At 41.8% G+C, this 25,928-nt stretch overlaps 3 protein-coding genes across 5 annotated transcripts in view; 2 read left to right on the top strand and 1 right to left on the bottom strand.

Moving 5' to 3' along the window:
* Positions 1–728: 728 nt before the first annotated feature.
* smim1 (small integral membrane protein 1) lies at positions 729–2,204 on the top strand. Its single transcript, XM_014145666.2, has 3 exons — positions 729–928; positions 1,255–1,401; positions 1,725–2,204. Exons 2-3 carry the CDS (start codon positions 1,304–1,306, stop codon positions 1,846–1,848), a joined length of 222 nt encoding a protein of 73 aa, XP_014001141.1. The 5' UTR covers positions 729–928; positions 1,255–1,303; the 3' UTR covers positions 1,849–2,204.
* Positions 2,205–4,111: 1,907 nt separating this feature from the next.
* Positions 4,112–15,826, bottom strand: LOC106571990 (leucine-rich repeat-containing protein 47). Its single transcript, XM_014145664.2, has 7 exons — positions 15,224–15,826; positions 14,467–14,940; positions 13,536–13,652; positions 12,465–12,580; positions 6,906–7,008; positions 6,079–6,168; positions 4,112–4,849 (listed from the first exon to the last, which is right to left on the bottom strand). The coding sequence occupies exons 1-7, from the start codon at positions 15,785–15,787 to the stop codon at positions 4,628–4,630; spliced, it is 1,686 nt and encodes a 561-aa protein (XP_014001139.1). The 5' UTR covers positions 15,788–15,826; the 3' UTR covers positions 4,112–4,627.
* Positions 15,827–15,910: 84 nt separating this feature from the next.
* The window catches only part of LOC106571987 (centrosomal protein of 104 kDa), a 51,401-nt gene continuing 41,383 nt past the window's right edge, over positions 15,911–25,928 (top strand). For 2 of the 3 annotated variants that reach the window (XM_014145663.2, XM_014145661.2), the window contains exons 1-7: positions 15,912–16,139; positions 16,736–16,862; positions 17,485–17,658; positions 18,068–18,206; positions 18,342–18,404; positions 19,741–19,814; positions 25,138–25,306. In XM_014145663.2, the coding sequence (XP_014001138.1) occupies positions 16,750–16,862; positions 17,485–17,658; positions 18,068–18,206; positions 18,342–18,404; positions 19,741–19,814; positions 25,138–25,306 (732 nt within the window). In that variant the 5' untranslated portion in view covers positions 15,912–16,139; positions 16,736–16,749. Of the gene's footprint in view, positions 16,140–16,735; positions 16,863–17,484; positions 17,659–18,067; positions 18,207–18,341; positions 18,405–19,740; positions 19,815–25,137; positions 25,307–25,928 lie in introns of all 3 variants that reach the window. The other variant, XM_014145662.2, reaches the window with a different exon arrangement.

Below are 25,928 nucleotides of genomic sequence, written 5' to 3'. Positions count from 1 at the left end.
CAGGTTAGGAGAATTTTCGCAGCAGGTTAAGATAATTAGGAAAAAGGTTAGTGTTAGCTAAAATGCTCTCCTAACCTGCTACGAAATGTCACTTCCACCCGTAGCTGTACTCAATCTAGTTACAACTATGATCGCAGGCTGGTTAGTGCTATCTGGATTCCGTGGGACGTCCCTACCCATAACACTAACCTTACCTAACCCTTACCTTAACCATTTTAAAATTCAACTTCAATGGGGTAACGTCAGAGTTGGGACGTCCCAAGGATCCTGTCGCAGGCCTGGTCACAGGTCAAGTAATCAATCCGTCGATGACATCGATAGGTGTCCAATACAGGCATACAAAATGGAATCTGTCAAAAGGATAAATGCATCCTCTCTTCGACTGTAGCCTGCTACATAAGAGTTGAATTGGGCCAGTTGGCCCACAGTAAAAGTCTACAACAAAAGTAAAAAAAGCACAAAATATTCAGCAAACATTGCATGGAATGGTGTTGATGAATGCATGACGCATAGCCTTTGTCTGGCAATTGCAGTTAGCACTGTAGGCTATTTCAAAACAGCCAAAATAGCTAAGTAGGGAAATGTATGTAAACATAAGGTTTTAACATTGTTTTTTTTTTTCTTCATTTCACCACATGGCTATGAGCAAACATGTAATTGCCTGTTGAATTATTGACCTTTGCCTTTGTGATGTGAATAATCTGTATGCAGTTATCAAGAAAAATCTGCAGTTATTGTATCTGTAACCGGCGGCAATCACAGAGCACATAATTTGAATTGGGCTTTTATCATTGGAAAGAGCCATAAAACTACTATGGCCTTCTCAATTTATGACCAGGGATAAATGCTGACTGTGATAAACTCATATATAGAGCAAGAGGCATGCCTTCTTCAACACAATCAGTCTTCAGTCCTCGAAAGAACAGTGGTGAGTAAACTGGCAGTTATTTTTTGGTTTAGTTGGGTGATTAGCAATAGGATTTGTTTATAGTTTGAGCCAGTAGGTTTGGGCAAGCTGATCAATGTCCTACAGCTCTAGCCACCTGTTTTATGTTAATATGTATTTATAATTTATGTTTGAGTTTTAATGTGTCATACAAAGACTCATTGAATGATACAATGAGATATAATCAAATAAAACAAATTCAATCATTTATTGAAATTTAAGTTAGCCTAAATGTGGTAAGAAAGTCCAAATGTCTTTTCACAATATTACCTATTCTATATCCATATTGTGCAACTCCATCTCTATAGGTTGTTGAAGGAGTAAGTGGTATTTGCAGTAAATAAAATTCAGGGAAGAATGGCTTCTGACATGGACTCCAATACTGCTGGTGTGCAATACAATCGCTGGAATGAAGACAACATCAATCTGAATGTGGCTGGAACAGGTGTAAGGGGGTAAGCTCTGAGGAAGACTCATGACTGGGTGACAGTAGATACAATCAGTGTTCTTACTATTATAGGGTACCCGTTGTTTATCACAGGGGATAGGCAATATAAATTATAGTGAAGGACAATGTTTTAGGCAGTTCAAGAAACACTTTACATTCAATTAAGGTATATGAAGTTGAAAATTGTATTCAGTGCAGTGTTTCCTACCTTTAATCCTAGTTTATTAACTTTTCCAAATGATGACTCCTTGAGTTTACTGATCGTGTATGGACTGACCCCAACTGTAATCTGTGGCCATATTATGACATGACATGTTCTGTTCCCCAAAGGCTCTACAACAGAGTCTGCACTGGCACCTTGGGCATAGCTATGAAGGTGGCCGGAGCTTTGGCTGCACTGGTGGTTGTTTACATCATAGGATACGCCACTGGATATTACGTCCACACATGCTGACCGGCCACTGACCGAAGGACCCTCAACAGATGGGATTATGTTATGTAGGGATTGTGTTGGGATTGCAGTTTGCTTGTTGTAAAGTAATTGTACAGCTTCCCACAGCTTTGTCTTATATGTGAAAAGTCATTGCAATTAAGTCCAAAAACATGAACATAATGTTTGACTTACAGTGCTTGGTATTCAATATGTTCTTGTCACTAAGTGATATTATCTATTTCAATTGTTTTTTCAAGATTGTGCTACAGGGCTTGTTATGTTAGCCTATTCAACTGTATATCAAGGCCCTGTGGATTTAATATTTTAATGAAAGGACACAGGCAATACTAATAGTAATAAAAAAGCTGTTGAAAATATGTTAATTACCTGTGTTATTTAACAAACAAGGTGTGGTAAATATGCTGTCAAACAAGAGGTTTGCCTCTCTTGACAAGGACTGGATTTCTTTTTATTTAGGTGTTATCTGCAAATATATCAAACCTAATCATCATTACAAAAATACACTTAAATATTTATTGTCTCACCTCAAATCCATCAAGTCTGTAACGAGAAATAGCTTTATAATCAAACTGTCATTGAGCTTAAAAAAGTCTGTACATTTGAGCCCTGGACCGGGGTGTAATTTATAGCGGGAAAGGGGGGACATGGCCCCCGCTCCCAATATTAGAGGCAAATGTTGTCCTCTGCAATGTCCATAAATTAGGGCCTAATGAATTTCAGTTGACTGATTTCCATATATGAACTATAACTCAGTAAAATGTTTGAAATTGTTGCATGTTGCATTTATATTTTTGTTCAGTATAAATGACAGTGAAAAAGAAAATCTCACCTCATTGCTCTACTTCATCAAATCAGCTTTTATTACTCTCCCTCATAGATTATTTTTATGGTAGCAATATCTTGCTCCTCAACAGAATTTACGCTATGCATTTCATCATCTGATGAGGAAAATAGGGTGGAGTTGACTTTCAAGACCCATTCTGCAATTCTCTGGTCCGTATAATAATCTGCATCATTGGGACAAAGAGAGTCTATGCCAGTCTTGATGGTATCTTTGTCTTCAGAGTACTGGGATTCTGTTTTAATAGCCGAGTCATCAGAGTAGAAATCTCTCTGCTGTTTTGTTTCACATAGACTGGCATCATGTTTAAGTCTCTCCGTCATCACCCCGCTGTAGTTGGCACTAGGGTTACTCACATCATTTCTCCGTTGCCTTACTAACGGGTTTGTTGGTGAGAAACTTGATGCCACAGCTGGCTGGGCCCCAAAGGTCCCCTTGGTGCAATCTAGTCTGGAGCGAGTGTCTGGGTTCTGGATGGTATCTTTTGTAGACCTATTCAACATGGTTAGACTACCACTATCTAACCCAGCTTTGTTTGACATTTGACAATCCTGCGCACGTTTAGCAACCAGTACCCGAAATACTGTATTTACACTCCTGACACCAGACGTGTGTGTGTCTCCGTTGTCTTGTAGTGACCCGGCTGGTCTTGCAGAGAGAAACGGCACATTTGCGGCCTCCGCTTTACCAGCAATGATTCTTGATCCAGTGATGGGCGGCAGAAGGATACTCTGGGTGATAGAGGTTGTGCTTGCACATCCTAGTTTATTTTGAATCATTAAATGCCTAGGACAAGTAAGATATTCAATTGGGTTTGTTATCTTTGGAGCTGGTCTCAGTTTAGCATTCGCTTGAACAGGGTCTCCTCGTGGAACATTCGGCCTGTCAATCCGTTGCACATTAATCTCCAAGTACTGCATGTCCTTTTCACTAATGCTTCTCCACCGTGACTTTTTCTCCCTGTTTGTATCCGACCAGGCTTGCTTCTTCTGTACTCTGTAAGTACTTTTCATAGTTCCAATGAATGGGTTGCCTTAAATGGAAGCTTGCATCTTGTGTCGAGTAGTCCGACTCGGTCATTGACGTATAGGACACCTAACTGCAACTCTCTGGCTATTCTTTTATACTGTGTGTGAGTGTGTCTGAGACACAGCCCTTTACACACTCCCCCCAACCCTTACTGGACACTTGATATGTAACAGTACCCCACACTTTAGTTAACCTGTTAATACCCAAGCAGTTTTACAATTCAGTCAAAGGGCCGTTCACCATGCATGCACATTAATTGACCAATCTCTTTTTGGGGTTTCCTGTGTCATTGAGGCCAAGCATTCCTGAAATGATCAAGAAAATAGGAGAAATGTTTCTACCCAGAACAAAGCATTGGCTTTCAACATGTGCAAAGAAATACATAACCACTGCTGCCCTCAAGGTTCAATTTATTTTAGAGATCTTTTAAAATATTAGACATTATACACATTCCCTGCTCTTAATTAATTAAAGCGGGTAATGGAAAAAGGTTTTATACTTGTTTCAGTTCACAAATGCTAAAATGTTGTCATTAACTATGTCTACACTCTACAGACCACACAGGCTTGCTACAGACTTTACAGTTATTGTGAGTTGCCTTTAGCGTGTAGCAATATAAAAATAAGTATACAAAAACTGCAATATTTTAGGTTTGGTAGGTAGGTAGTTGAATTATTCTATGCCTTAATACAGCAGAAGCTGTTTGTACGTGCCAAATAGTAATCAAGAACCTTAAGCAAGGCTATAATTACACTATTTCCATGTTTGAGAAATTAGTGGATGTAATCAGCTTTGCTTACCAAGGGAACCCGGCAAACCAAATACATTGAACAGTGGCAATTCATATACAGTATTGTGATTAACTGTGTGAGACTAAGTGTATAAATCAAAAGGCTGGTTGTTGCGCAACTACCAAATGACGTTCAGGTCGCCAACGTCGGTGCAGAGGTCCGTTTTGGACGGGTAGACGACCTTGAGGTTTCCATCAGGGTCCACGGTGCGAACCTGCTGGATGACCAGCTCTCCTGAAGTGGTACCATCTGAGGCAGGTACTGGGGGTGAATCCGACTCTCCCTCTGACCCGGCCTCCTCTCTGTGCTCAAACGTGAACTTGTTCAGCTCCGCCATTTTCTGAGAAGGAAACAGAGAGATGTGTTAATTGCTGACCATTGGGACCATATGGATGAAGTCTATTTGAGAAAGTAAACTAGAGCAGGGGTCGGCCGCAAATGAGTCATTTTTTTAAATGAAATTTTGGGGGAGTTTAGTGTTTGGTCCAACAACAAAAAAAGAGACTAAAATCACCAGGAATTCCGCAAAAATAAAATCTAAATAGAAAATCTGTTCACCAAGTATTCCCCCCCCCCCCAAAAAAGATTGTCTCAATGTAATCAAGGTATGAAATTGTTATTATTTCCTCAATCTTTACATTCTCCTAATTTTATTTCTTAAGCAATGGCGGCAAATTTTGTTGAAGGTATTGTAAACTTCTCACTATCTTGCCCCACTCGACTCACGTTTGTTGACACAGTAAAATATATAGGGAGAGGTATACGATCTGTCAGTGCGATTGTGGAAATATAGGACAAGCACTTCCAGAACAGGAAGTCTCATCAACAGTGCAACCTACACTGTGTACAAAACATTAGGAGTGCTATTTCCATGACATAGACAGACCAGGTGAAAGATATGATCCCTTATTGATATCACCTGTTAAATCCATTTCAAATCAGTGTAGGTGAAGGGGAGGAGACAGGTTAAAGAAGGATTTTTAAGCCTTGAGACATGGATTGTTGAGGTGTGCCAAATCGAACAGGAATTAAATCAACCCCAAACTCTCATGACCTGACCTCAAATCACTCCTTCAATCACCACACCCAATCAAAACCGTACCCTCTCTCAATAATGGCTATTTTGGGGCAGGAATCAGAGTGTGGATTAAACCCTTATCGGCTGCTATGTTTCGACAAGGCTGTTATTGAAACGCGTCTGCTGCTGTGTGTACTGATGGGTGTAGGCAGCTCTAGGGTTGCAGTCGTATTGTGAGCTGTATGTTTAGGTGGTGACACCGTACACCGCCGAGCCAGTCACCCCGGACAGATGAGCTCACTTATTCCACTGAGGGCCAGAGGGGCCAGGATCCAGACATCAAACCAGCACAACACCCTGAGACTGAGCATGACACCCGGTGTCATGACACTTTTCTGCTCTCGCCAGCCACCGTGTGTCTGACTGAAGCATGCATGTGTAAATGTTTAATTCATGCAATCAACGGCTGTAAGTGTTACGCATGTGCATTGCAATGTAGGATTCAGTCCTACTGCATGTCTCTTTGTATACAGGGAGAGAGCTGAGCTTACCACTATGAGAGCATCCATCACATCTTTACAGATCTGCAGGCTGGTAGAACTGGTCACTTCTAAGAAAAGCTCCTTAGTCGTCTTCCTGATCTATAATACAGGACAAAGACACAGTACATCACTTGCATGTAATATTGTCCCCAGCTAAAGCAGACTGCTATTTTTTATTATCAAATGAGTTCAATCTGTAAAGAGGGATGACAGGATAGAGTTGACAGTACGATATCATATCCATCCGGCATTAGAAAATAAATACATTGAATAAATGCAGTGCATTGCCTGTAAGACTATTCCACTTTCTTATCTATGCATGTCATATTCCCTTGAATGTATAAGCTACTATCTCGAAATTCAGAATAAGGGATCAGAACTACATTTTAGAATCAGGAAATGTCAGGTAAGACAACACCTGGTTGCGTCATCAACTAATAGTCTTAAAAAGTCAGCGTTTGATTTCAAGGCAAAGTACTATACTCAAGATGAATTTATTGCAAACCGGATACAAGCATGTCTGCAATTAAGCAAGCAATAAAGATACAGATTTATTTCTTTATCTGGTGTGGCTGCAATTTAAAGTTTCCAAAGTCAAAGTGCTGAAGGTGTGCAAAGTCTAAGGGAAAGTACAACTCAGCAAGGTTTTATTCTGCATTCTACACTGCTGGGCCTCTATAGGCAGGCTAAATGTAGATATTGAGAACAAAGATTTATTATAAACCATAACATTTCTATTGGTAGCTGTATTGTGAATGCACCGCTGGATCAGCAAGTGATAAGCGTATGAGTGTGAGAAAGGCACCCGTCTTTGGTCTGATAAAGATCACACACACCTTGGTTCTCTCGCTGTTGGTGATTGGTGGAAATGAGATCACATGATCCTCTGCATCCACCAGACATGGGTAGAGTTCTTTTCCATCAAGAAGCTGCAGGTATCTGAGTAAAATAAAAAAAGTCAAATAACTTTAGCTGAGAAACAATGGCTAAAGTGTAATATTACCCTCATGCCAACGATGGCTACAATAGCCAACATAACCCTTTCATAAGAGCTCATTGAAAGGTCTACACCCATACTCATGGTGAAGATTGAAGTGACATTTGAGCTCTTTGAAAACTCCCCAAAATACTGTGTCATGGTATTTAGGTTTACCTTAAAGTAAATTAAAATTAGGTCATTTATCTAACCTAATCTTGTCAATAATAATGTCATCTTTATCACTTGCCTATATCGTGGCAATATCTTTACAGAAAATGGGTGAACAAAACTCAGCTGGGCTCAAGCATGGCAGGTCCTAAAAACAACAGTCCACAAATTGTCATACACAAATAACGGAGGTCTATTTACTTCAACATGGTGGCAACATGGTTTCTGTATCAAAAAGCCTTATGGCGCCCTCATGTGTTGAATGAGCAACCTAATAATTCTGCCTTTGTTTTGAGCTCCTGAAACTACTTACAAGTGCTACTTGCTACTAAGTGCTTGATAAAAACAATGCATTATTGCATAGGACACCACACCAACATACTGTAAATGGAAAATTAAATAGGAATTCATTTATTACTACACCATAACATTTAAAGGGGCAATCAGCAGTTGCGACATACATTTTTGACCAATATGTACCCATTGATACATAAAGAATATAAGTTATAAATGGCTCATTTTTTCTTTTATTTCACCTTTGTTTAACCAGGTAGGCCAGTTGAGAACAAGTTCTCATTTACAACTGCGACCTGGCCAAGATAAAGCAAAGCAGTGCGACACAAACAACACATGGGATAAACAAACGTACAGTCAATAACACAATAGAAAAATCTATATACAGTGTGTGCAAATGTAGTAAGATTAGGGAGGTAAGGCAATAAATAGGCCATAGTGGCAAAATAATTACAATTTAGCATTAACACTGGAGTGATAGATGTGCAGAAGATAATGTGCAAGTAGAGATCCTGGGGTGCAAAGGAGCAAAAAAAAAAAAAAAATAATAATAATAATAAGGGTATGAGGTAGTTGGGTGGGATATTTACAGATGGGCTGTGTACAGGTGCAATGAGCAGTAAGCTGCTCTGACAGCTTATGCTTAAAGATATAAGTCTCCAGCTTTAGTGATTTTTGCAATTCATTCCAGTCATTGGCAGCAGAGAACTGGAAGGAAAGGCAGCCAAAGTAGGAGTTGGCTTTGGGGATGACCAGTGAAATATACCTGCTGGAGTGTGTACTACGGGTGGGTGTTGCTATGGTGACCAGTAAGCTGAGATAAGGCACTTAATTTGCTTGTCGTACCCCATTAGAAACCAAAACATAAACTTGTTTTAGTCCAATGTTTGTAAACAAAGTGTAAACAAACACTGTATATCATCAAAAAATTGATAACTACACCGAACAAAAATATAAAATGCAACAATTTCCAAGATTTTACTGAGTTACAGTACATAAGGAAATCAGTCAATTTAAATAAATTCATTAGGGTCTAATCTATGGATTTCACATGATTGGGAATACAAGAATATCTGTTGGTCACAGATACCCCCCCCCCCCAAAAAAAGGTAGGGACGTGGATCAGAAAACCAGTCAGTATCTGGTGACCACCATTTGCCTCATGCAGCGCAACACATTTCCTTCGCATAGAGTCGATCAGGCTATTGATTGTGGCATGTGGAATGTTGCCCCACTCTTCAATTGCTGTGCGAAGTTGCAGGATGTTGGCAGGAACGTGCTGTCGTACACGTCGATCCAGAGCATCCCAAACATGCTCAATGGGTGACGTTTCTGCTGAGTATGCAGGCCATGGAAGAACTGGGACATTTTCAGCTTCCAGGAATTGTACACAGATCCTTGCAACATGGGGCCATGCATTATCATGCTGAAACATGAGGTGATGAATGGCAGAACAATGAGCAGTGGATGAATGGCAGAACAATGGGCCTCAGGACCTCATCACGGTATTTCTGTGCATTCAAATTATCATCGATAAAATGCTATTGGGTTCGTTGTCCGTAACTTATACCTGCCCATACCATAACCCCACTGTTCACAATGTTGACACCATACGCGCTGTCTGCCTTCTGCCCAGTACAGTTAAAAACCGGGATTTATCCATACCAGTGGCCATCGAAGGTGAGCATTTGCCCACTGATGACATATTGCAGTCAGGTCAAGAACCTGGTGAGGATGACCAGCAGGCAGCTTCCCGGAGACGGTTTCTGCTAGTTTGTGCAGAAATCTCTGGTTGTGCAAACCTAAGGTTTGACCAGCTGTCCAGGTGGCTGGTCTCAGACGATTCCGCAGGTGAAGAAGTCGGATGTGGAGGTCCTGTGCTGGCGTGGTTACAGGTGATCTGTGGTTGTGAGGCCGGTTGGACGTACTGCCAAATTCTCTAAAATGACCTCGGGGGCGGCTTATGGTAGAGGAATTAACATAAAATTCCCTGGCAACAGCTCTGGTGGACATTCCTGCAGTCAGCATGCCAATTGCACGCTCCCTCAAAACTTGAGACATCTATGGCATTGTGTTGTGTGACAAGACTGCACATTTTAGAGTGGCCTTTTATTGTCCCCAGCACAAGGTGCATCTGTGTAATGATCATGCTGTTTAATCAGCTTCTTGATATGCCACACCTGATGGATTAACATTATGAGAGAAATAAGCTTTTTGTGCATATAGACAATATCAGGGATCTTTTAATTTCAGCTCATGAAACCAACACTTTACATGTTGCATTTATATTTTTGTTCAGTATATCATTTTGATATCATGGATAGTCAGTCCTTGCATCCATAGCTCTGTCTATGAACTTGAGAGGGATTACATTTTACAATTGCCATCCCTTAGTTTTTTACCCAAAAATCACTTTGTTATTGTTTCAACTGCTGATTGGCCCTTTAAAATGACATTTCACGAGCAGCCCCACATATCAAATCAAATGTATTTATATAGCCCTTCTTACATCAGCTGATATCTCAAAGTGCTGTACAGAAACCCAGCCTAAAACCCCAAACAGCAAGCAATGCACGTGTAGAAGCACAGTGGCTAGGAAAAACTCCCTAGAAAGGCCAAAACCTAGGAAGAAACCTAGAGAGGAACCAGGCTATGAGGGGTGGCCAGTCCTCTTCTGGCTGTGCCGGGTGGAGATTATAACAGAACATGGCCAAGATGTTCAAATGTTCATAAATGACCAGCATGGTCAAATAATAATAATCATCACAGTTGTCGAGTGTGCAGCAAGTCAGCACCTCAAGAGTAAATGTCAGTTGGCTTTTCATAGCCGATCATTGAGAGTATCTCTACCGCTCCTGCTGTCTCTAGAGAGTTGAAAACAGCAGGTCTGGGACAGGTAGCACGTCCGGTGAACAGGTCAGGGTTCCATATATTGCGATGAACATGATGCAAGACTTTGCTCTCACACAGTCATACAACGTGGTAGCCACTAGGGGTGTAACGGTTTCACAAACCCACGGTTCAGTAGTATTGCGGTTTGGGGTCACCGTTCGGGAAAATTAAATGCCATTCACAATGTTCCTGGAATTGTCTGTTGTGACCGGATTGTTATGTTGGGCCTCTCAAGTTTTCACTCTGATGCTGCGTTTGTAACCATGTGGGAGGTGGGAATTTACCAGTTGTGAAGTCGTAAATACCAGTTGGATAGATTAATGTGATTTGAACTGGTTGATTAACGCAGATTGGCTAATGGCCAACAAGATGCATCCACCATAAACTAAAAGTACATCTATCATGCTTGTATACAAATGACAGTTCAGAAACCACATTAACAGACTGCTTTTTATAAATAATGTGTCGTTGCATTCAATTGCCAAAAGTGCTGTGATAGAGGACATTTCCTTAGTAGGTGATGTCAGATGTCACCGTGTGGGAGAAGTGGGTGCTCTCGATGATAGACGAGTTTCCCACTAATAATTACCAGTTGGAGGGCCGTTCAAGTGGATTTTTCTTAGTCGTATGTGATAAATTCCAACTTCCATCTTGGTTACAAACACATGACACGGTTTCCTTCAGTGCCATATGAGCACTTGTGACTCTCATAAAGGGGGCGTGTCTGCAGCACGATACATCCCCCCCTCTGGGGAAATGTGATGGGCTGTCACTTAAGTAAGCGCAACACAGGGTGCATTGGCCTATTCATTGAAAACTTTGGCTTGGCTTATTTAGAGCGGGTATGCTGAAATGGGTGCAAGAGGGAAGTTCGTAACGTGATTTGAGCAGTTTCACGAGGTGCTCCCTGAAACCCCCCCATTTTTAACCACAGAATGGATGCACATCCACAGCTATAAACCAACAACTCTAAGAGCCTACTTATCGCTCTTGTAATTTATTTGGTCCAGTCAGAATCAGCTGCCAAGGGCCGCTTGAATGCAGAGGGGAGACATGTTGTGTTGTTGTTTCTTTGCGTTTCCGTCTTGCTCCGGTATACTGGGGTGATGTCGGCTTAAATGTGTCAACATATTTGAGGTGTTGGCAGCTGCATAGGCTATTCTCGTTGAGTGTGGCGATATACTGTCAACGTTTTATCCACAACGCTCTGTCCATCGCCATTGTTATCTACTGGGAAGCCAAAATGTTCCCAAACTGGAAATTTAAACGATGATGGAGGATCTTTCAATTCTGGTTTATTGACCCCACCACTCACCATCTTACAGAACTAGTTCCTGGCTGTGTCTCATAAAGGACAGTTTGAAATGCGCCAATTAAGATTCTAATTTTATTACAATGTGCGCATAGGCTCTAGTTGCCTTAACGCAATAGCCTGAAATGATTTTTTTGTTGCTCAGATTTACTCAAGAGGCATAGGTCTACAAAGCAGCGTAGGCTTAGCCTATAGGCCTAGATTTAATTGTGTTTTTTGTTTTGTTTTCATTCAGATTCACAGTGCGGACCGAACCGAGGTCCCCGTACAAAACGGTTTGGTACGAATAAGTGTACCGTTACACTCCTAGTAGCCACAGGACCAAAACAGTGGAGAAGTTTAGCCTCGCGCTCTTAGTTGTTGCGGAAATTGACTCACTATGCTGTTTATTTGTGCATCTACGTCATATCGCTGACTCTACCTTTAAGAATGCTGGCATCAACCCAGAGGCCACTTTGTGATTCCCCCCCCCCCTTCCTTTTAATGACAAAACAAAAAAAGAATGGGCATCAGGCCGACTGCAGCTTTGAGCTGCGTTTCCGATTCTACATCCTCCAGAAGTGTGCACTTTTATACTTCCTGTCATGGATTTATAAACATTGAATTGGTGTAATCATTTGCTGTATAGAGTTTCCATCATTGTTAAATCCATGAAGGGAAGTCTGCAAACATACACTTTGGGAGAAGAGTGCAGAATCTGGATTCACCTATACTTTCAGCTCTGCTTTAAAGACAGGTGTTAATACTCACTTGTGGAGGCCAGACACATTCTGCCTCTTCCTCTGTTTCCTCTGGTCCTCTGCCTCCAGCTGCAACTGCCTCATCAGCTCCACCGCAGTCATCTCCTTACGGCCCAGGGGGACTATCTAGTAAACAACATTTTATGAGAGATTTATGCTCCTTTCAAAAGATAATTTGCTTGTTTAAATAACCGCGAATGGGACCGAAATGCATTGACACAAACCTGAATGCAATTTATGAATATAATGATTTGTTCATATGCCAATAGCGACAGGCAACAACCAGCAACAATTATTTTGTGTTCAAACTGTTGAGGTGAAGCCGCATGAAGGTCTTTCAATAACAGACTGATGTCACTATAACAGGCTTGTTGCCTGGCTTTGGCGTAAAATATGTTTAAAAGGATCATGAATTATTAATGGTATAATGTTATGGCTCACAACTACTGATTAAAACTGTCCTTCAAAATACTGGATTCTACTCAAGAAAACAGAGGTATTATGTTCAATAGAAAAAGAGCCTTGTTATATTCACCAGAAACATTTGTGAGACTGCCTGCATAAACTACTTGAACAATGACATGGAACAAGGTCCTGAGAAATGTCATCGTAAACCAATCAAATGAGAAGAGTTTAAAATACCTTGGAAAACACATAGAAGCTAGGAATGGGGGCGGGGTAGCTAACGTTAACTAGCGCTATAGTAGGCTGTACCTGTGGCAAAACTCAGGCATTTCTCATCCTATTGCTTGTTCTCCATCTTCTTTTTAAAATTGTGAGCCAACATGTTTTGGGCCCTTTTATCTCAAAATTCTCATGGCTCTCTTGTCCTTCTTCAGCAGACATACTGTAGTGAGCAATACATTTGAAATGTATATCGAATCGCAATACATATTGTGTCAGCACCTAAGTATCATGAGGTCCCTGACAATTCCCAGCCCTAATATAAGCTCAAGAAGTAAGTCATAGTAAATGTGTCAGATGTAAACGTGTTTTTTAATTTTATCTCAGAGCGACTTACATTTGAGAATTTGTGGCTGTCTAACATTGTATGAGCAAAATGTCATGCAATGTGTCATACCTTTAACATAGGAGGTGTTCTGGCATCATACATGAGAGGTCCCTTGAGTAGCTGCATGTCGTGTGTTGCGATGGTCGCAGTTGTCCTTTTACCACATAGGTCATCGTGAAGTTTGGTCTAAAATACAACAGGTAAGAGAAAGAGTGGTGAAAACGGAATAACGCGAAAGAGACTTAACGATCATATATTATGTTACATAGCCTATCGAGGATGGTGTCAATTTATGAGCTTGCACAGTGGTGTAAAGTACTTAAGTAAAAATACTTTAAAGTACTAATTAAGTAGTTTTTGGGGTTATCTGTACTTCACTTTTTATATTTTTTGCCAACTTTTACTTCACTACATTCCTAAAGAAAATAATGTAGTTTTACTCCATACATTTTCCCTGACACCGAAAAATACTCGTTAAATTTTGACAGGAAAAAGGACCAATTCATGCACTTATCAAGAGAACATCCCTGGTCATCCCTACTGTCTCTGATCTGGCAGACTCACTAAACACAAATGCTTAGTTTGTAAATTATGTTGGAGTGTGCCTCTTGCTATATGTAAATAAAACATTTAAACATTGTGCCATCTGGTTTGCTTAATATAAGGAATTTGAATTGATTTATACTTTTATTTTTACTCTTGATACTTAAGTCAATTTAAAACCAAATACCCAGTAAAAGTTTAAAAGTAACTTTCACTTGAGTCATTTTCTATTAAGGCATCTTTACTTTTACTCAAGTATGACAATTGAGTACTTTTTCCACCACTGAAGCTTGAGTTTATTTTGTAGCCTGTTTAGTCTGTTTCTGCATTCACAAACTACTAGCCTACAAAGTTTGCTTGCCAAATATGACTGTCAAAGACCGCAACATAGGAGTTGACTAACGCAGAAACAGACTGGTACCAAGACTAAAGTGTTCTCATCTCTGAACAGCATTACCTGTGCAACCAGGAATCTCTTTAGCGCATTCCCGGACCTGAAGTTCATGCCTCTGACCACACAGCACACCAAGTACGGCCTCACGTCCTTCAGTTCATTGGCCACCTTTACAGTGAATGCCCCTGGGTTGTCAGACACATGAAGCACTTTCACCACCAGCCGGTTCAACTCATCCACCTCATCCTCCTCGGTCTTCTTTTTCTGCTTGCGCTGCTTTTTGGTCTGGGTCTTCTCTGCGTTCCGGCCCCCGTCGGCCTTATCCCCATCCCCGTCGGCCTGCTTACTGCCTTTGCCTTTCCCTCTGCCACCGGCCCGAAGGTAGTCCAGGATGGACTTGGTCTGGCAACCGTTGACCATCTTCTCCAGTCGCTTGTCTTTAAGTTTGTTTCCTTTGAAGTTGATCTCCTTCAGTTTGGAGCAGTCGCTCAGCTCGTAGGGGATGTCACTGAGCTTGTTGTTGGATAGGTCCAAAACCTGAGGAAAATTTTAGATTTGTTATCATCGTTGAATGTAATAAGATGAATTAAGATTAATAACCAAACGGGGGTTTATCCTGGTCTCAGGTGTCTCACCATCGGCGAGGCCTTGTGCCAGGAAAATGTTAAGACAGTCTCAGGTTTAATACAATGTTGATAAGATGAACTGAGAGCTACCCTGTCAACCATGACCATAATTCAGTAGGAATAGACAAGAGGTATTTATGAAGTCATGCACATTTTAGGTAGCAGTGGAGTTATGGATTATTTCAGCTACAAACCTTTAGAGCAGAGAGCTTGAGAACATCTCCACTCAGCTCTTCTATGGCATTCTCAGAGGCGATGACAGTGCTGAGGAGATCCAGGCGATAGAAGTCATCAGGGAACCGAGTGATGTCATTTTTGGAGATGTTGATGGTAGAGAGTTTCGTGCAATGACACAGTCCATCTGGTAGTGACTCGATGTTGTTGCAGCTCACGTTGAGTGTATTGAGATCGCTTAGCTGGGTTATCTCTTCAGGCAAAGCATTCAGGTTGTTGACTGAAATGTCGAGGACTTTCAGGGACTTCAGATTTCCAATGGTTTTTGGAATAGAGGAGAGCTTATTCCTACAAAGAATCAAGCTGGTAAGGGTGGTCAGATTTTGTATGTCTCCATGAATCTCTGTCAAACTCGGACATTGGATGATTTCTAGGTAATTTAGGAGCTTGAGAGAATAGATTGCGGAACACAGACCTCCATTCGAGGATATCTTTTCATCGATAACTGCACCTTGCAGGACCAGTTCGCGTCTTTTCTCTTTTGAGGCTTTCTCAATTTCTGGCCAACTCTCTTGACCATCCATGCTGCTACACCAGACCCGGAAAAGGAAAACTCATGCCACCCGGTAACACTTGAGCACAGACGCTTTAAGTCACCCGGTAACACTTGAGCACACACACTTTAAAATGTCTATCTGCCGAATGGAAGACGCAGTGAAATATGCATCGAGCAGTGGAGATGATATGCGCAGTGCACGTGCAGACTGGATACTCAAAAATATTTTTGAATTGATTAAAAACTTCATGGACCACAGTCCTTCGCGGTGACACGATGATCCTGCACATGCGCACCTTAGCTTACTAGTTGTTGTCAGCGGTGGTTATGGAGATGAAATGGGACTTGGGCAAGCTGTCAACATTTTTGTAATGTTCATGGTAAGATATCTTTGATATATTTGTAGTAACATTATACTTCAATAGGAAATACGTTGTATTCAAACGGTGGTTTTATTGTGCATCAGGTGTCACTATATTTATATGAATTCAAGGTGTTTTACGTTACCATTCTAAATAGGAACGAGTTAGCTAACGTTAGCTAGCTACAACAAGCTAGCTAACCTGTCTTTAACTCGCGCTGTCATCAGCTCCAAGTTCATTCCTTCCCACCCCAGGGACGTCAGAAGCAAGCAAGCAAGCAATGCAATACCATATAGCTAACACGGAGTATTGAAATGTATGCTATTGAACTAATTTGTTTAGGGGCATAAATTTGATATTACATGGCAGAATGATATGAAAATTAAATGGCAGAATGAAATCCCAAATTCACCTACACACCTAATCTTGTGTCCATTGTAGAGTAGTGTAGCTGTCAAGGTTTATCTCAATCCCAGGGTGAAGATTGCTGTCAGTCTTCCATGGTTTACGAGTATAGGTAGCTAGCTAATTACTGTGCCAATCTATTTGATAGTGAACGGTGCTTCAGATGATATTCCGTTTTAGATTATGTTATGTTTCTCCATATTTGATAGTGTGCAGTAGCAGGATGCCCAGGAAGATAGGATTCACCCTGGTCAGTTCCTCTGGTCACGAAGATAACTTCAGTGCCAAGGAGCTGATGGTCCATGCACCAACGGTCAATGGCTGGAGATCTGCCAGGTAGACACTCTTTCTCACTCACACACTCTCTCATGTGCGCCTCCGCCATATGCAAGTGTCCCAAAGCCTCCGAAAGCCACTTCGACCAAGCCAGCAAGGCTGCAGGCTCCAGAGCGAAGTGCTATCCCAACACACACTGCAATATGTTTGGAGTTTGTGCAATTTCATACAAAAAATTGCAAGGGCTGCCAAATTATATGACAAGTGCGTTTGTTTGTCTGATTTTGAGGCTTGACACATGAAACAAATGAAATACCTCCCAAATTAAATGTTTAACTGTTACTGAACTTTATATTTTGTTAAACAACAGGGGGAATTTCATGCTTGTTTTATTATTTAAATGCAGAACATGAATTGCGCCATTCAAGTCATGAGTGTGTCCTGAAGTTGATGGGTTTATTGATCCCCTCTCCACTCTATTGAAATCACCTTCTGAGTTTCGTCACCAACACGTGACAACGGAGGGCCCTCCAAACGAATTTGTTGGGGCGAGGGGCTGATTTGGGATTACACACACACACACACACACACACACACACACACACTGCTTTTAGATCTGTTTTTCAGTAATGTACTGTAAGTGCAGTACTAGAAGTACCAACCTCACTGTTTCTTTCCACAGGTTCTGTCCATACCCTCAGCAGATCACTTTGCAGTTGCCAGAGCGGAGTCGGGTCCGTAAGCTGCAGCTGCTTGCCCACCAGTACCTGATCTCAGGCAAAATAGAGTTCCACATCGGGGACCGACTACTAGAGGCCGACTCACCTGGTCTCTCTGGGCACCTCCGCAGGCTAGGGTGAGTCAGTAGAACCAGCGAAAAGAGATGTCTGACCGACACAGACAAGGCACCAAAAGCAAGAAACTGAGCTGAAACAGGGAGGGAGTATCTGAACTCGTCTGATAGAAAATGTGTTTTTTCTGTTGCAAAACATTTTGCTATGGTGTACCCTAATGTATATGAGTCTGGCTTAGTTGGTTGTCATGTTTCTATGGAGCATGGTGCTGTGAACAGAAAGGTTGTTGGTTCAATTTCTACCTGACACACATATAGTAGTGAATATACATGCTGAACTTCAACATCTGTTATTTCTAAGTAACTATATTACTATTATGATATATAGGCCTACATTTTCACCGTATTTACTGCTTTGTCGTTACAAGAAAGGTGCACAGTAATTGAAATTGATATGCAACTTTTGCCGTAGGTATGTTTCTCTATCGGACAATGAGAAAACAGGCTTCAAAGCCCGGGAGCTGAAGTCTGTTCACGTGGACGCCATTGGAACTTACCTCCGTATAACCTTTCACAGAAACCATGTCAACCGCTACAACCTTTACAACCAGGTACTCCACTATGAAGTCATAAAGACATAAAGTCATTCCCCTTAACCTGTTGATTTAACTTATATACTACCACATTCATATCATTTTATAGTTTATTTGATTTATTTTTTCATCGACTTTTGTTTATCATTTCAGGTTGCATTGGTTGCCATTAATGTTTTGGGAGATTCTGTGGATGGCACTGCTGTTGACACAATTGTAAGTGGTCGCTCTTAAACGTGTGTGACTGTTCTGTCATGTTTATGTTACTGTATATTTAAGGCGCAGTACTACTGTGAAACACCAGAATGCGCTGCTGTGCTAGTATTTGTGTGAGCCTGCCAACCTGAAGTAAATTTCTTGATAGGCTGCGCTAATAAAAACATCTATTTGATTTCATTACTTTTCCATAAGCATTTAACCCACAACGGTGAGTATGGCTACTGTAGAACCATATACACATTATATACCTACATTGTTCTGCAGATAATCATGGTCGATATTTCTGAATATTGTGGACTTGCCAAGTTAAATAAAGGTAAAATAATGGATAAAAGCATCTGCTAAATGGCATATATATTTTATTGGTGTTATGTGTTTCCATAATATGTATTTACGTATAGAGAAAACCCTTTTCCACTGTTTATGTATGCAAGCTATGTGTCAGTGTATGTTTACAAAATGCACACAGACTACAGTTTGCACACAAACACAGTGTTTCTGTTGCATGGTGGTCACTGTGTGTGCCTGTATTGGCATCTGTATTGGTGTGTGCGCTGCTTGCCCTGACAGGCATGGGGAAGGAATGTGGTAATCCGACTCCGAGGGCAGAGTAATCACAGAGGAGGCCTTAGCCACTGTAATCAGATAGACCTGCGGACGGACAGCCCCTGGAAGAGAGTGGCCCAGCTCCGAGGGGAAGTTTCCCCTAGCTGCAGATATAAGATCAGCTTCCCATCCCCAGTCCTAACCTTAACCATTCATGTGGAAAATGCAAAGCTGACCAAAGATCAGCGTCTAGGGGCAACTTTCCCCTACACCAAGTGGCCCAGCCTTACCTCTCCAACACACAGATAGGCAGATTCCACGGTACAAGCTTCACATTGTCACTCTCTAATCCCACTCTTAGGCACCTCCACCCGGCCACAGTGTTAGCTTGCCTGGTTATCTCTCAGGGAGTTTAGTGTTCTTACTGCTGCATGTATGTTGTGATTGTACAGGTAAAGCCTATAGAGTGACTTTGAAGTATGTGGAGTGAGAGCTGGTCGTATAATTGACATACTACTTGTGGTAGATCACCTAACTCTGGTGTTGTGGCACTGATGACTTGCCTCATCAAGTATTATACAGAGTTGAGTAGTCCCCTTATCAAGTCCATGTTACTGTAAACTCGCTTGTTTACCACTAGACTATGCTCCATTCCTGTATCCATAATAATGACTCCGTTAACAGTGGTTGTGTGTTTTACTGAGCAGATGACCTGTCTGAGACTTATGGCTGTGTGTTTTGCAGCCTGTCATTGAGAGAGGTTAATTGTATCTCTGTTTGCCCTCAGCCTAGCAGAGAGCAACTGATTGAGCACTACCTCAACAGTCAGCACGAGACCGCCTTGGATGGAACATACATGGGGTAAGGGTTGAAGGCTCATGGCGCATTGTACTGTGAAGTGCTCTGTGACAATGCTGTTTAAACAAAACATTAACCTTGAAGTTTATGTATGATCACCACTCAATTTGCCATTTCCATTTTACAGTTTTTCTCTTTACCTTGGACTATAGTCTGTTAACAATAGATCTGGCTAATGTAGAACCCAGGAACTGATGCGTCAAGTGGAATAGTTGTCAATTTGTCACTCTGAGACTCCAAGATGTCATTCACATTTTTAGAAAAACAAAAGAATATCCCATACATCAGGGGTAAGCATCTAGATTCAGCCTCGGGACAATTTTTTTCTTGGAGCAGATGGTCGGGGGGCCGGAACATAATTATAATATTTTGTACACTGTAAATTGACCACAACTACTGTAAGCCCAAAAATAGATAATTTCATACCTTGATTACATTAAGACAATCTTTTTTTTTTTTGGTGGGAATACTTGGTGAACAGATTTCCTAAATTAAATTTTTTTTTTGCTGAATTCCTAGTGATTTTAGTTTTTGAACAAAAACCCAAAATATACTTACTGACTTTATTGTCCCCATGTTGCAGTGTCATGTACACGGTTAAAGTGGCGTTTAAATACACAACAAAATTGACAATACAACTTTCATAACAGTTACATACCAATAAAACATATATTTTTTAAAGACTAGCCTGCTGGCCTTACTGAGTCGATAGGAACATTAGCCCGAGCTATTTAGGAGGGATATCACACCTAGCACAAATGATTGTCTAGTTCTGTTTTTCCTGCTGAGGGGTGCCCTATACCTGCGCCCAGAGGGGAGTAGTTCAAAGTCCGGGTACAGGGGGTGGCTTGGGTCTAAAATTATTTTGTGAGCCTTGCGGAGGGCCCTGACCTTAAAAATCTCATCCAGGCCTGTCTGTTTGACTCCAAGTACCTTGCTTGCTGTGGTGATAATCCTTCTCAGCATATTTCTCTGGCTGACAGTGGCATTGCCAAACTAACAAACAATACAAAAAGTTAAAATACTCTCAATGAAGGATTTGTAAAACAGAGTCCGTATAGTACAGTCTACATTAAAAGATCCCAGCTTTTTGAGAAAGTACAGTCTCTCTTGGCTCTTTTTGTAGATCAGGTCTGTACATTTACTCCACTGAAGCTTATTGTCCAAGAGGACACCCAGGTATTTGTATTCCTCTACAATCTCTATATTCTGACCTCTGATAGATGTTGCAGAGGTAGGTGTTGTACACTTCCTGAAGTCTATGCACATGTCTTTGGTCTATATATATACAGTACCAGTCAAAAGTTTGGACACACATACTCATTCAAGGGTTTTTCTTTATTTGACTATTTTCTACATTGTAGAATAACTATAAAATAACACATATGGAATCATGTAGTAACCAAAAAAGGAGCCACCCTTTGCCTTGATGAAAGCTTTGCACACTCTTGGCATTCTCTCAACAAGCTTCATGAGGAATGCTTTTCCAACAGTCTTGAAGGTGTTCCCACATATGCTGAGCATTTGTTGGCTGCTTTTCCTTCACTCTGCGGTCCAACTCATCCGCCAAACCATCTCAATTAGGTTGAGGTCGGGTGATTGTGGAGGCCAGGTCATCTGATGCAGCACTCCATCACTATCCTTCTTGGTCAAATAGCCCTTATACAGCCTGGAGGTGTGCTGGGTCATTGTCCTGTTGAAAAACAACTGATAGTCCCACTAAGCGCAAACCAGATGGGATGGCGTATCGCTGCAGAATGCTGTGGTAGCCATGCTGGTTAAGTGTGCCTTGAATTCTAAATAAATCACAGACAGTGTCACCAGCAAAGCATCATCACACCTCCTCCTCTATGCTTCACGGTGAGAACCACACATGTCGAGATCATCCGGGCTTCCCTGTGGCTCAGTTGGTAGAGCATGGTGTTTGCAACGCCAGCATGGTGTGTGCAACGCCAGGGTTGTGGGTTCGATTCCCACGGGGCTCAGTACAAAAAAAAAATGCATGAAATGAAATGTATGTGTAGGTTCCGTCCCTCTCTTCGCCTCAACCCGGGCTCGAACCAGGGACCCTTGCACACATCAACAACTGACACCCACCGAAGCATCGTTACCCATCGCGCCACAAGAGCCACGGCTCTTGCAACGCAAGGGGCAACCCTACTTCAAGTCTCAGAGCGAGTGACGTCACCGATTGAAACGCTATTAGCGCGCACCACCGCTAACTAGCTAGCCATTTCACATCGGTTACACTCACCCCCCCTTTGACCTCCTCCTTTTCCGCAGCAACCAATGATCCGGGTCAACAGCATCAATGTAACAGTGTAGGTTCCGTCCCTCTCTTCGCCCCAACCTGGGCTCGAACCAGGGACCCTTGCACACATCAACAACTGACACCCCACGAAGCATCGTTACCCATCGCGCCACAAAAGCCGCGGCCCTTGCAACGCAAGGGGCAACCCTACTTCAAGTCTCAGAGCGGGTGAAGTCACCGATTGAAACGCTATTAGCGCGCACCACCGCTAACTAACTAGCCATTTCACATCGGTTACACTCACCCCCCCTTTGACCTCCTCCTTTTCCGCAGCAACCAACGATCCGGGTCACGGCACCAATGTACCAGTGTAGGTTCCGTCCCTCTCTTCGCCTCAACCCGGGCTCGAACCAGGGACCCTTGCACACATCAACAACTGACACCCACCGAAGCATCGTTACCCATCGCGCCACAAGAGCCACGGCTCTTGCAACGCAAGGGGCAACCCTACTTCAAGTCTCAGAGCGAGTGACGTCACCGATTGAAACGCTATTAGCGCGCACCACCGCTAACTAACTAGCCATTTCACATCGGTTACATATGCAATCACTACTGTAAGTCGCTCTGGATAAGAAAATCTGCTAAATGACTAATAATGTTTTAAACAATCCGTTCACCTACTCTGCGTCTCACAAACACACAGTGGTTGCAACCAAAAATTGCAAATTTGGATTCATCAGACCAATGGACAGATTTCCACCGGTCTAATGTACATTTCTCATCTTTCTTGGCCCAAGCAAGTCTTTTCTTCTTATTGGTGTCCTTTAATAGTGGGCTTGAGTTTATTTTGGGATGCAAAGAAATCAATACTAAAGGACACCAATAATAAGAAGGGACTTGCTTGGGTCATGAAACCCGAGCAATGGACATTTAGACCAGTGGAAATTTGGTTCCAACCGCCGTTTCTTTGTGAGACGCGGTGTAGGTGAAGGAAAAACAGCCAACAAGTGCTCAGCATATGTGGGAACTCATTCAGAGAATGCCAAGAGTGTGCAGAGCTGTCATCAAGGCAAAGGGTGGCTATTTGAAGAATCTCAAATAATTTATTTTGCAACCAAAAATCGAAAATTTGGACTCATCAGACCAAAGGACAGATTTCCACCGGTCTAATGTACAATGCTCGTGTTTCTTGGCCCCAGCAAGTCTCTTCTTCTTATTGGTGTCCTTTAGTAGTGGTTTCTTTGCAGCAATTCGACCACGAAGGCTGGATTGACGCAGTCTCCTCTGAACAGTTGATGTTGAGATGTCTGTTACTTGAACTCTGTGAAGCATTTATTTGGGCTGCAATCTGAGGTGCAGTTAACTCTAATGAACTTATCCTCTGCAGCAGATGTAACTCTGGGTCCACCTTTCATTTGGCGGTCCTCATGAGAGCCAGTTTCATCATAGCGCTTGATGGTTTTTTCCACTGCACTTGAAGAAACTTTCAAAGTTCTTGAAATTTTCTGGATTGACTGACTTTCATGTCTTAAAGTGATGATGGACGGTTGTTTCTCACTGCTTATTTGAGCTGTTCTTTCCATAATATGGACTTGGTCTTTTACCAAATGGGGCTATCTTCTGGACACCACCCCTACCTTGTCATACCACAACTGATTGTCTCAAACGCATTAAGAAGGAAAGAAATTCCAAAAATTTACTTTTAAAAAGGCACACCTGTTCATTGAAATGGATTCCAAGTGACTACCTCATGAAGCTGGTTGAGAGAATGCCAAGAGTGTGCAAAGCTGTTTTCAAAGCCAAGGGTGGCTACATTGAAGAATCTCAAATATAAAATATATTTTGATTGTTTAACACTTTTTTGGTTACTTCATGATTCCATTTGTGTTATTTCATAGTTTTTATGTCTTCACTATTATTCTACAATGTAGAAAATAGTAAAAATTAAGAAAAACCCTTGAATGAGTAGGTGTTCTAAAACTTTTGAGCAGTAGTGTGTGTATATACACTACTGTTCAAAAGTTTGGGGTCACTTACAAATGTCCTTGTTTTTTAAAGAAAAGCAAAAACATTTTGTCCATTTAAAATAACATCAAATTGATCAGAAATACAGTGTAGATATTGTTAATGTTGTAAATGACTATTGTAGCTGGAAACGGCTGATTTTTAATCGAATATCTACATAGGCGTACAGAGGCCCATTATCAGCAACCATCACTCCTGTGTTCCAGTGGCATTAGAAAACAATTTTGCAATTATGTTAGCACAGCTGAAAACTGTGGCGCTGATTAAAGAAGCAATTCTGGCCTTCTTTAGACTAGTTGAGTATCTGGAGCATCAGCATTTGTGGGTTCGATTACAGGCTCAAAATGGCCAGAAACAAAGGACATTTTGAAACTCGTCAGTCTATTCTTGTTCTGAGAAATGAAGGCTATTCCATGTGAGAAATGACCAAGAAACTGAAGATCTCGTACAACGCTGTGTACTACTCCCTTCACAGAACAGAGTAAACTGGCTCTAACAAGAATAGAAAGAGTGGGAGGCCCCGGCGCACAACTGAGCAAGAGGACAAGTACATTAGAGTGTCTAGTTTGAGAAACTGACACCTCACAAGTCCTCAACTGACAGCTTCATTAAATAGTACCCGCAAAACACCAGTCTCAACGTCATCAGTGAAGAAGCGACTCCGGGATGCTGGCCTTCTAGTCAGAGTTCCTCTGTCCAGTGTCTGTGTTCTTTTGCCCATCTTAATCTTTTATTTTTATTGGCCAGTCTGAGATATGGCTTTTTATTTGCAACTCTGCCTAGAAGACCAGCATCCCGGAGTCGCCTTCACTGTTGACACACACACAAACGGCTTCCTGCCATAGATGTTAAAAATCATATTTTTTTAACAATACTGATGATACTTGGGAGTCGTGTTGTGACTCAACAAATGTAAAGAATGTGTTTAACTAATCACTCACTTTCAGATAACATTTTGAATACCTAATTGGGGTACATTGTTATCTGAAAGTGTGAAATTAAGCTCTGGTCTCTGCATTAAAAGTGTCTCTATCCCATTGTCTTTTTCAGTAAGTGTGAGTCCATCTCTCCTCTGGATGACCTGGCTTTTGACATGTACCAGGACCCCGAGGTAGCCCACATCATCCACCTGCTGGATGACAAGAAGCAGGAGATGGTCCGTCAGGAGAGATACGAGTTCGCCAAAACACTCAAGCAGGCTATCGCTGACCTGCAGAAGGTACTTCTAGGGTCTTCTGTGTGAAAATTGAACAAAATATCCAATAGCCTGTCGTCGTCGTCCCCCCCCCGTTGGCCCTTGTGTAGATCTGAAAATATGTATTGCATAGTTAGATTCAAGTAATATGACGGAAATTCCACCTAGCCTATTAGAGGATAAGGTGGAGCTAGTGCCATATTGCTTATACAGTACCTATCTATCCATCTACATGAAGTGCCTAGGGTAGTGGAAAAAAGTGTTGTTAGAGTTTGACATTGACACAGTACACAGATATGTTATCTTTGCATTACAAATGGACACATAAAGTATACTCCATATCATATCTTGTGAGTGAATTCAGACACCACGCCGTAGCAAAATAACTTCCCAAACCCAATTCCAATCCACTTGTTTGCCTGGCCAATTAGCATTGCATGCGCTGCTGTTGCTAAGGTGGTCAAACCGAAACACTTCCACCATAGCCTCTTGGGGGCATAACTCACACCAATGTAGGATTGATAGAAAAGGCAATTACTTCATATTGTGCTCCCGAGTGGCGCAGCGGTCTAAGGCACTGCATCTCAATGCAAGAGGCGTCACTACAGTCCCTGGCTCGAATCCAGGCTGAATCACATCCGGCTGT

Source organism: Salmo salar, chromosome ssa15 (genome assembly GCF_905237065.1).
Source record: "Salmo salar chromosome ssa15, Ssal_v3.1, whole genome shotgun sequence".
In the NCBI taxonomy this organism is placed as follows: Eukaryota; Metazoa; Chordata; class Actinopteri; order Salmoniformes; family Salmonidae; genus Salmo; species Salmo salar.
Note: the sequence above shows the minus strand (reverse complement) of the source record. Positions and strands in the feature narration are given on the sequence as shown.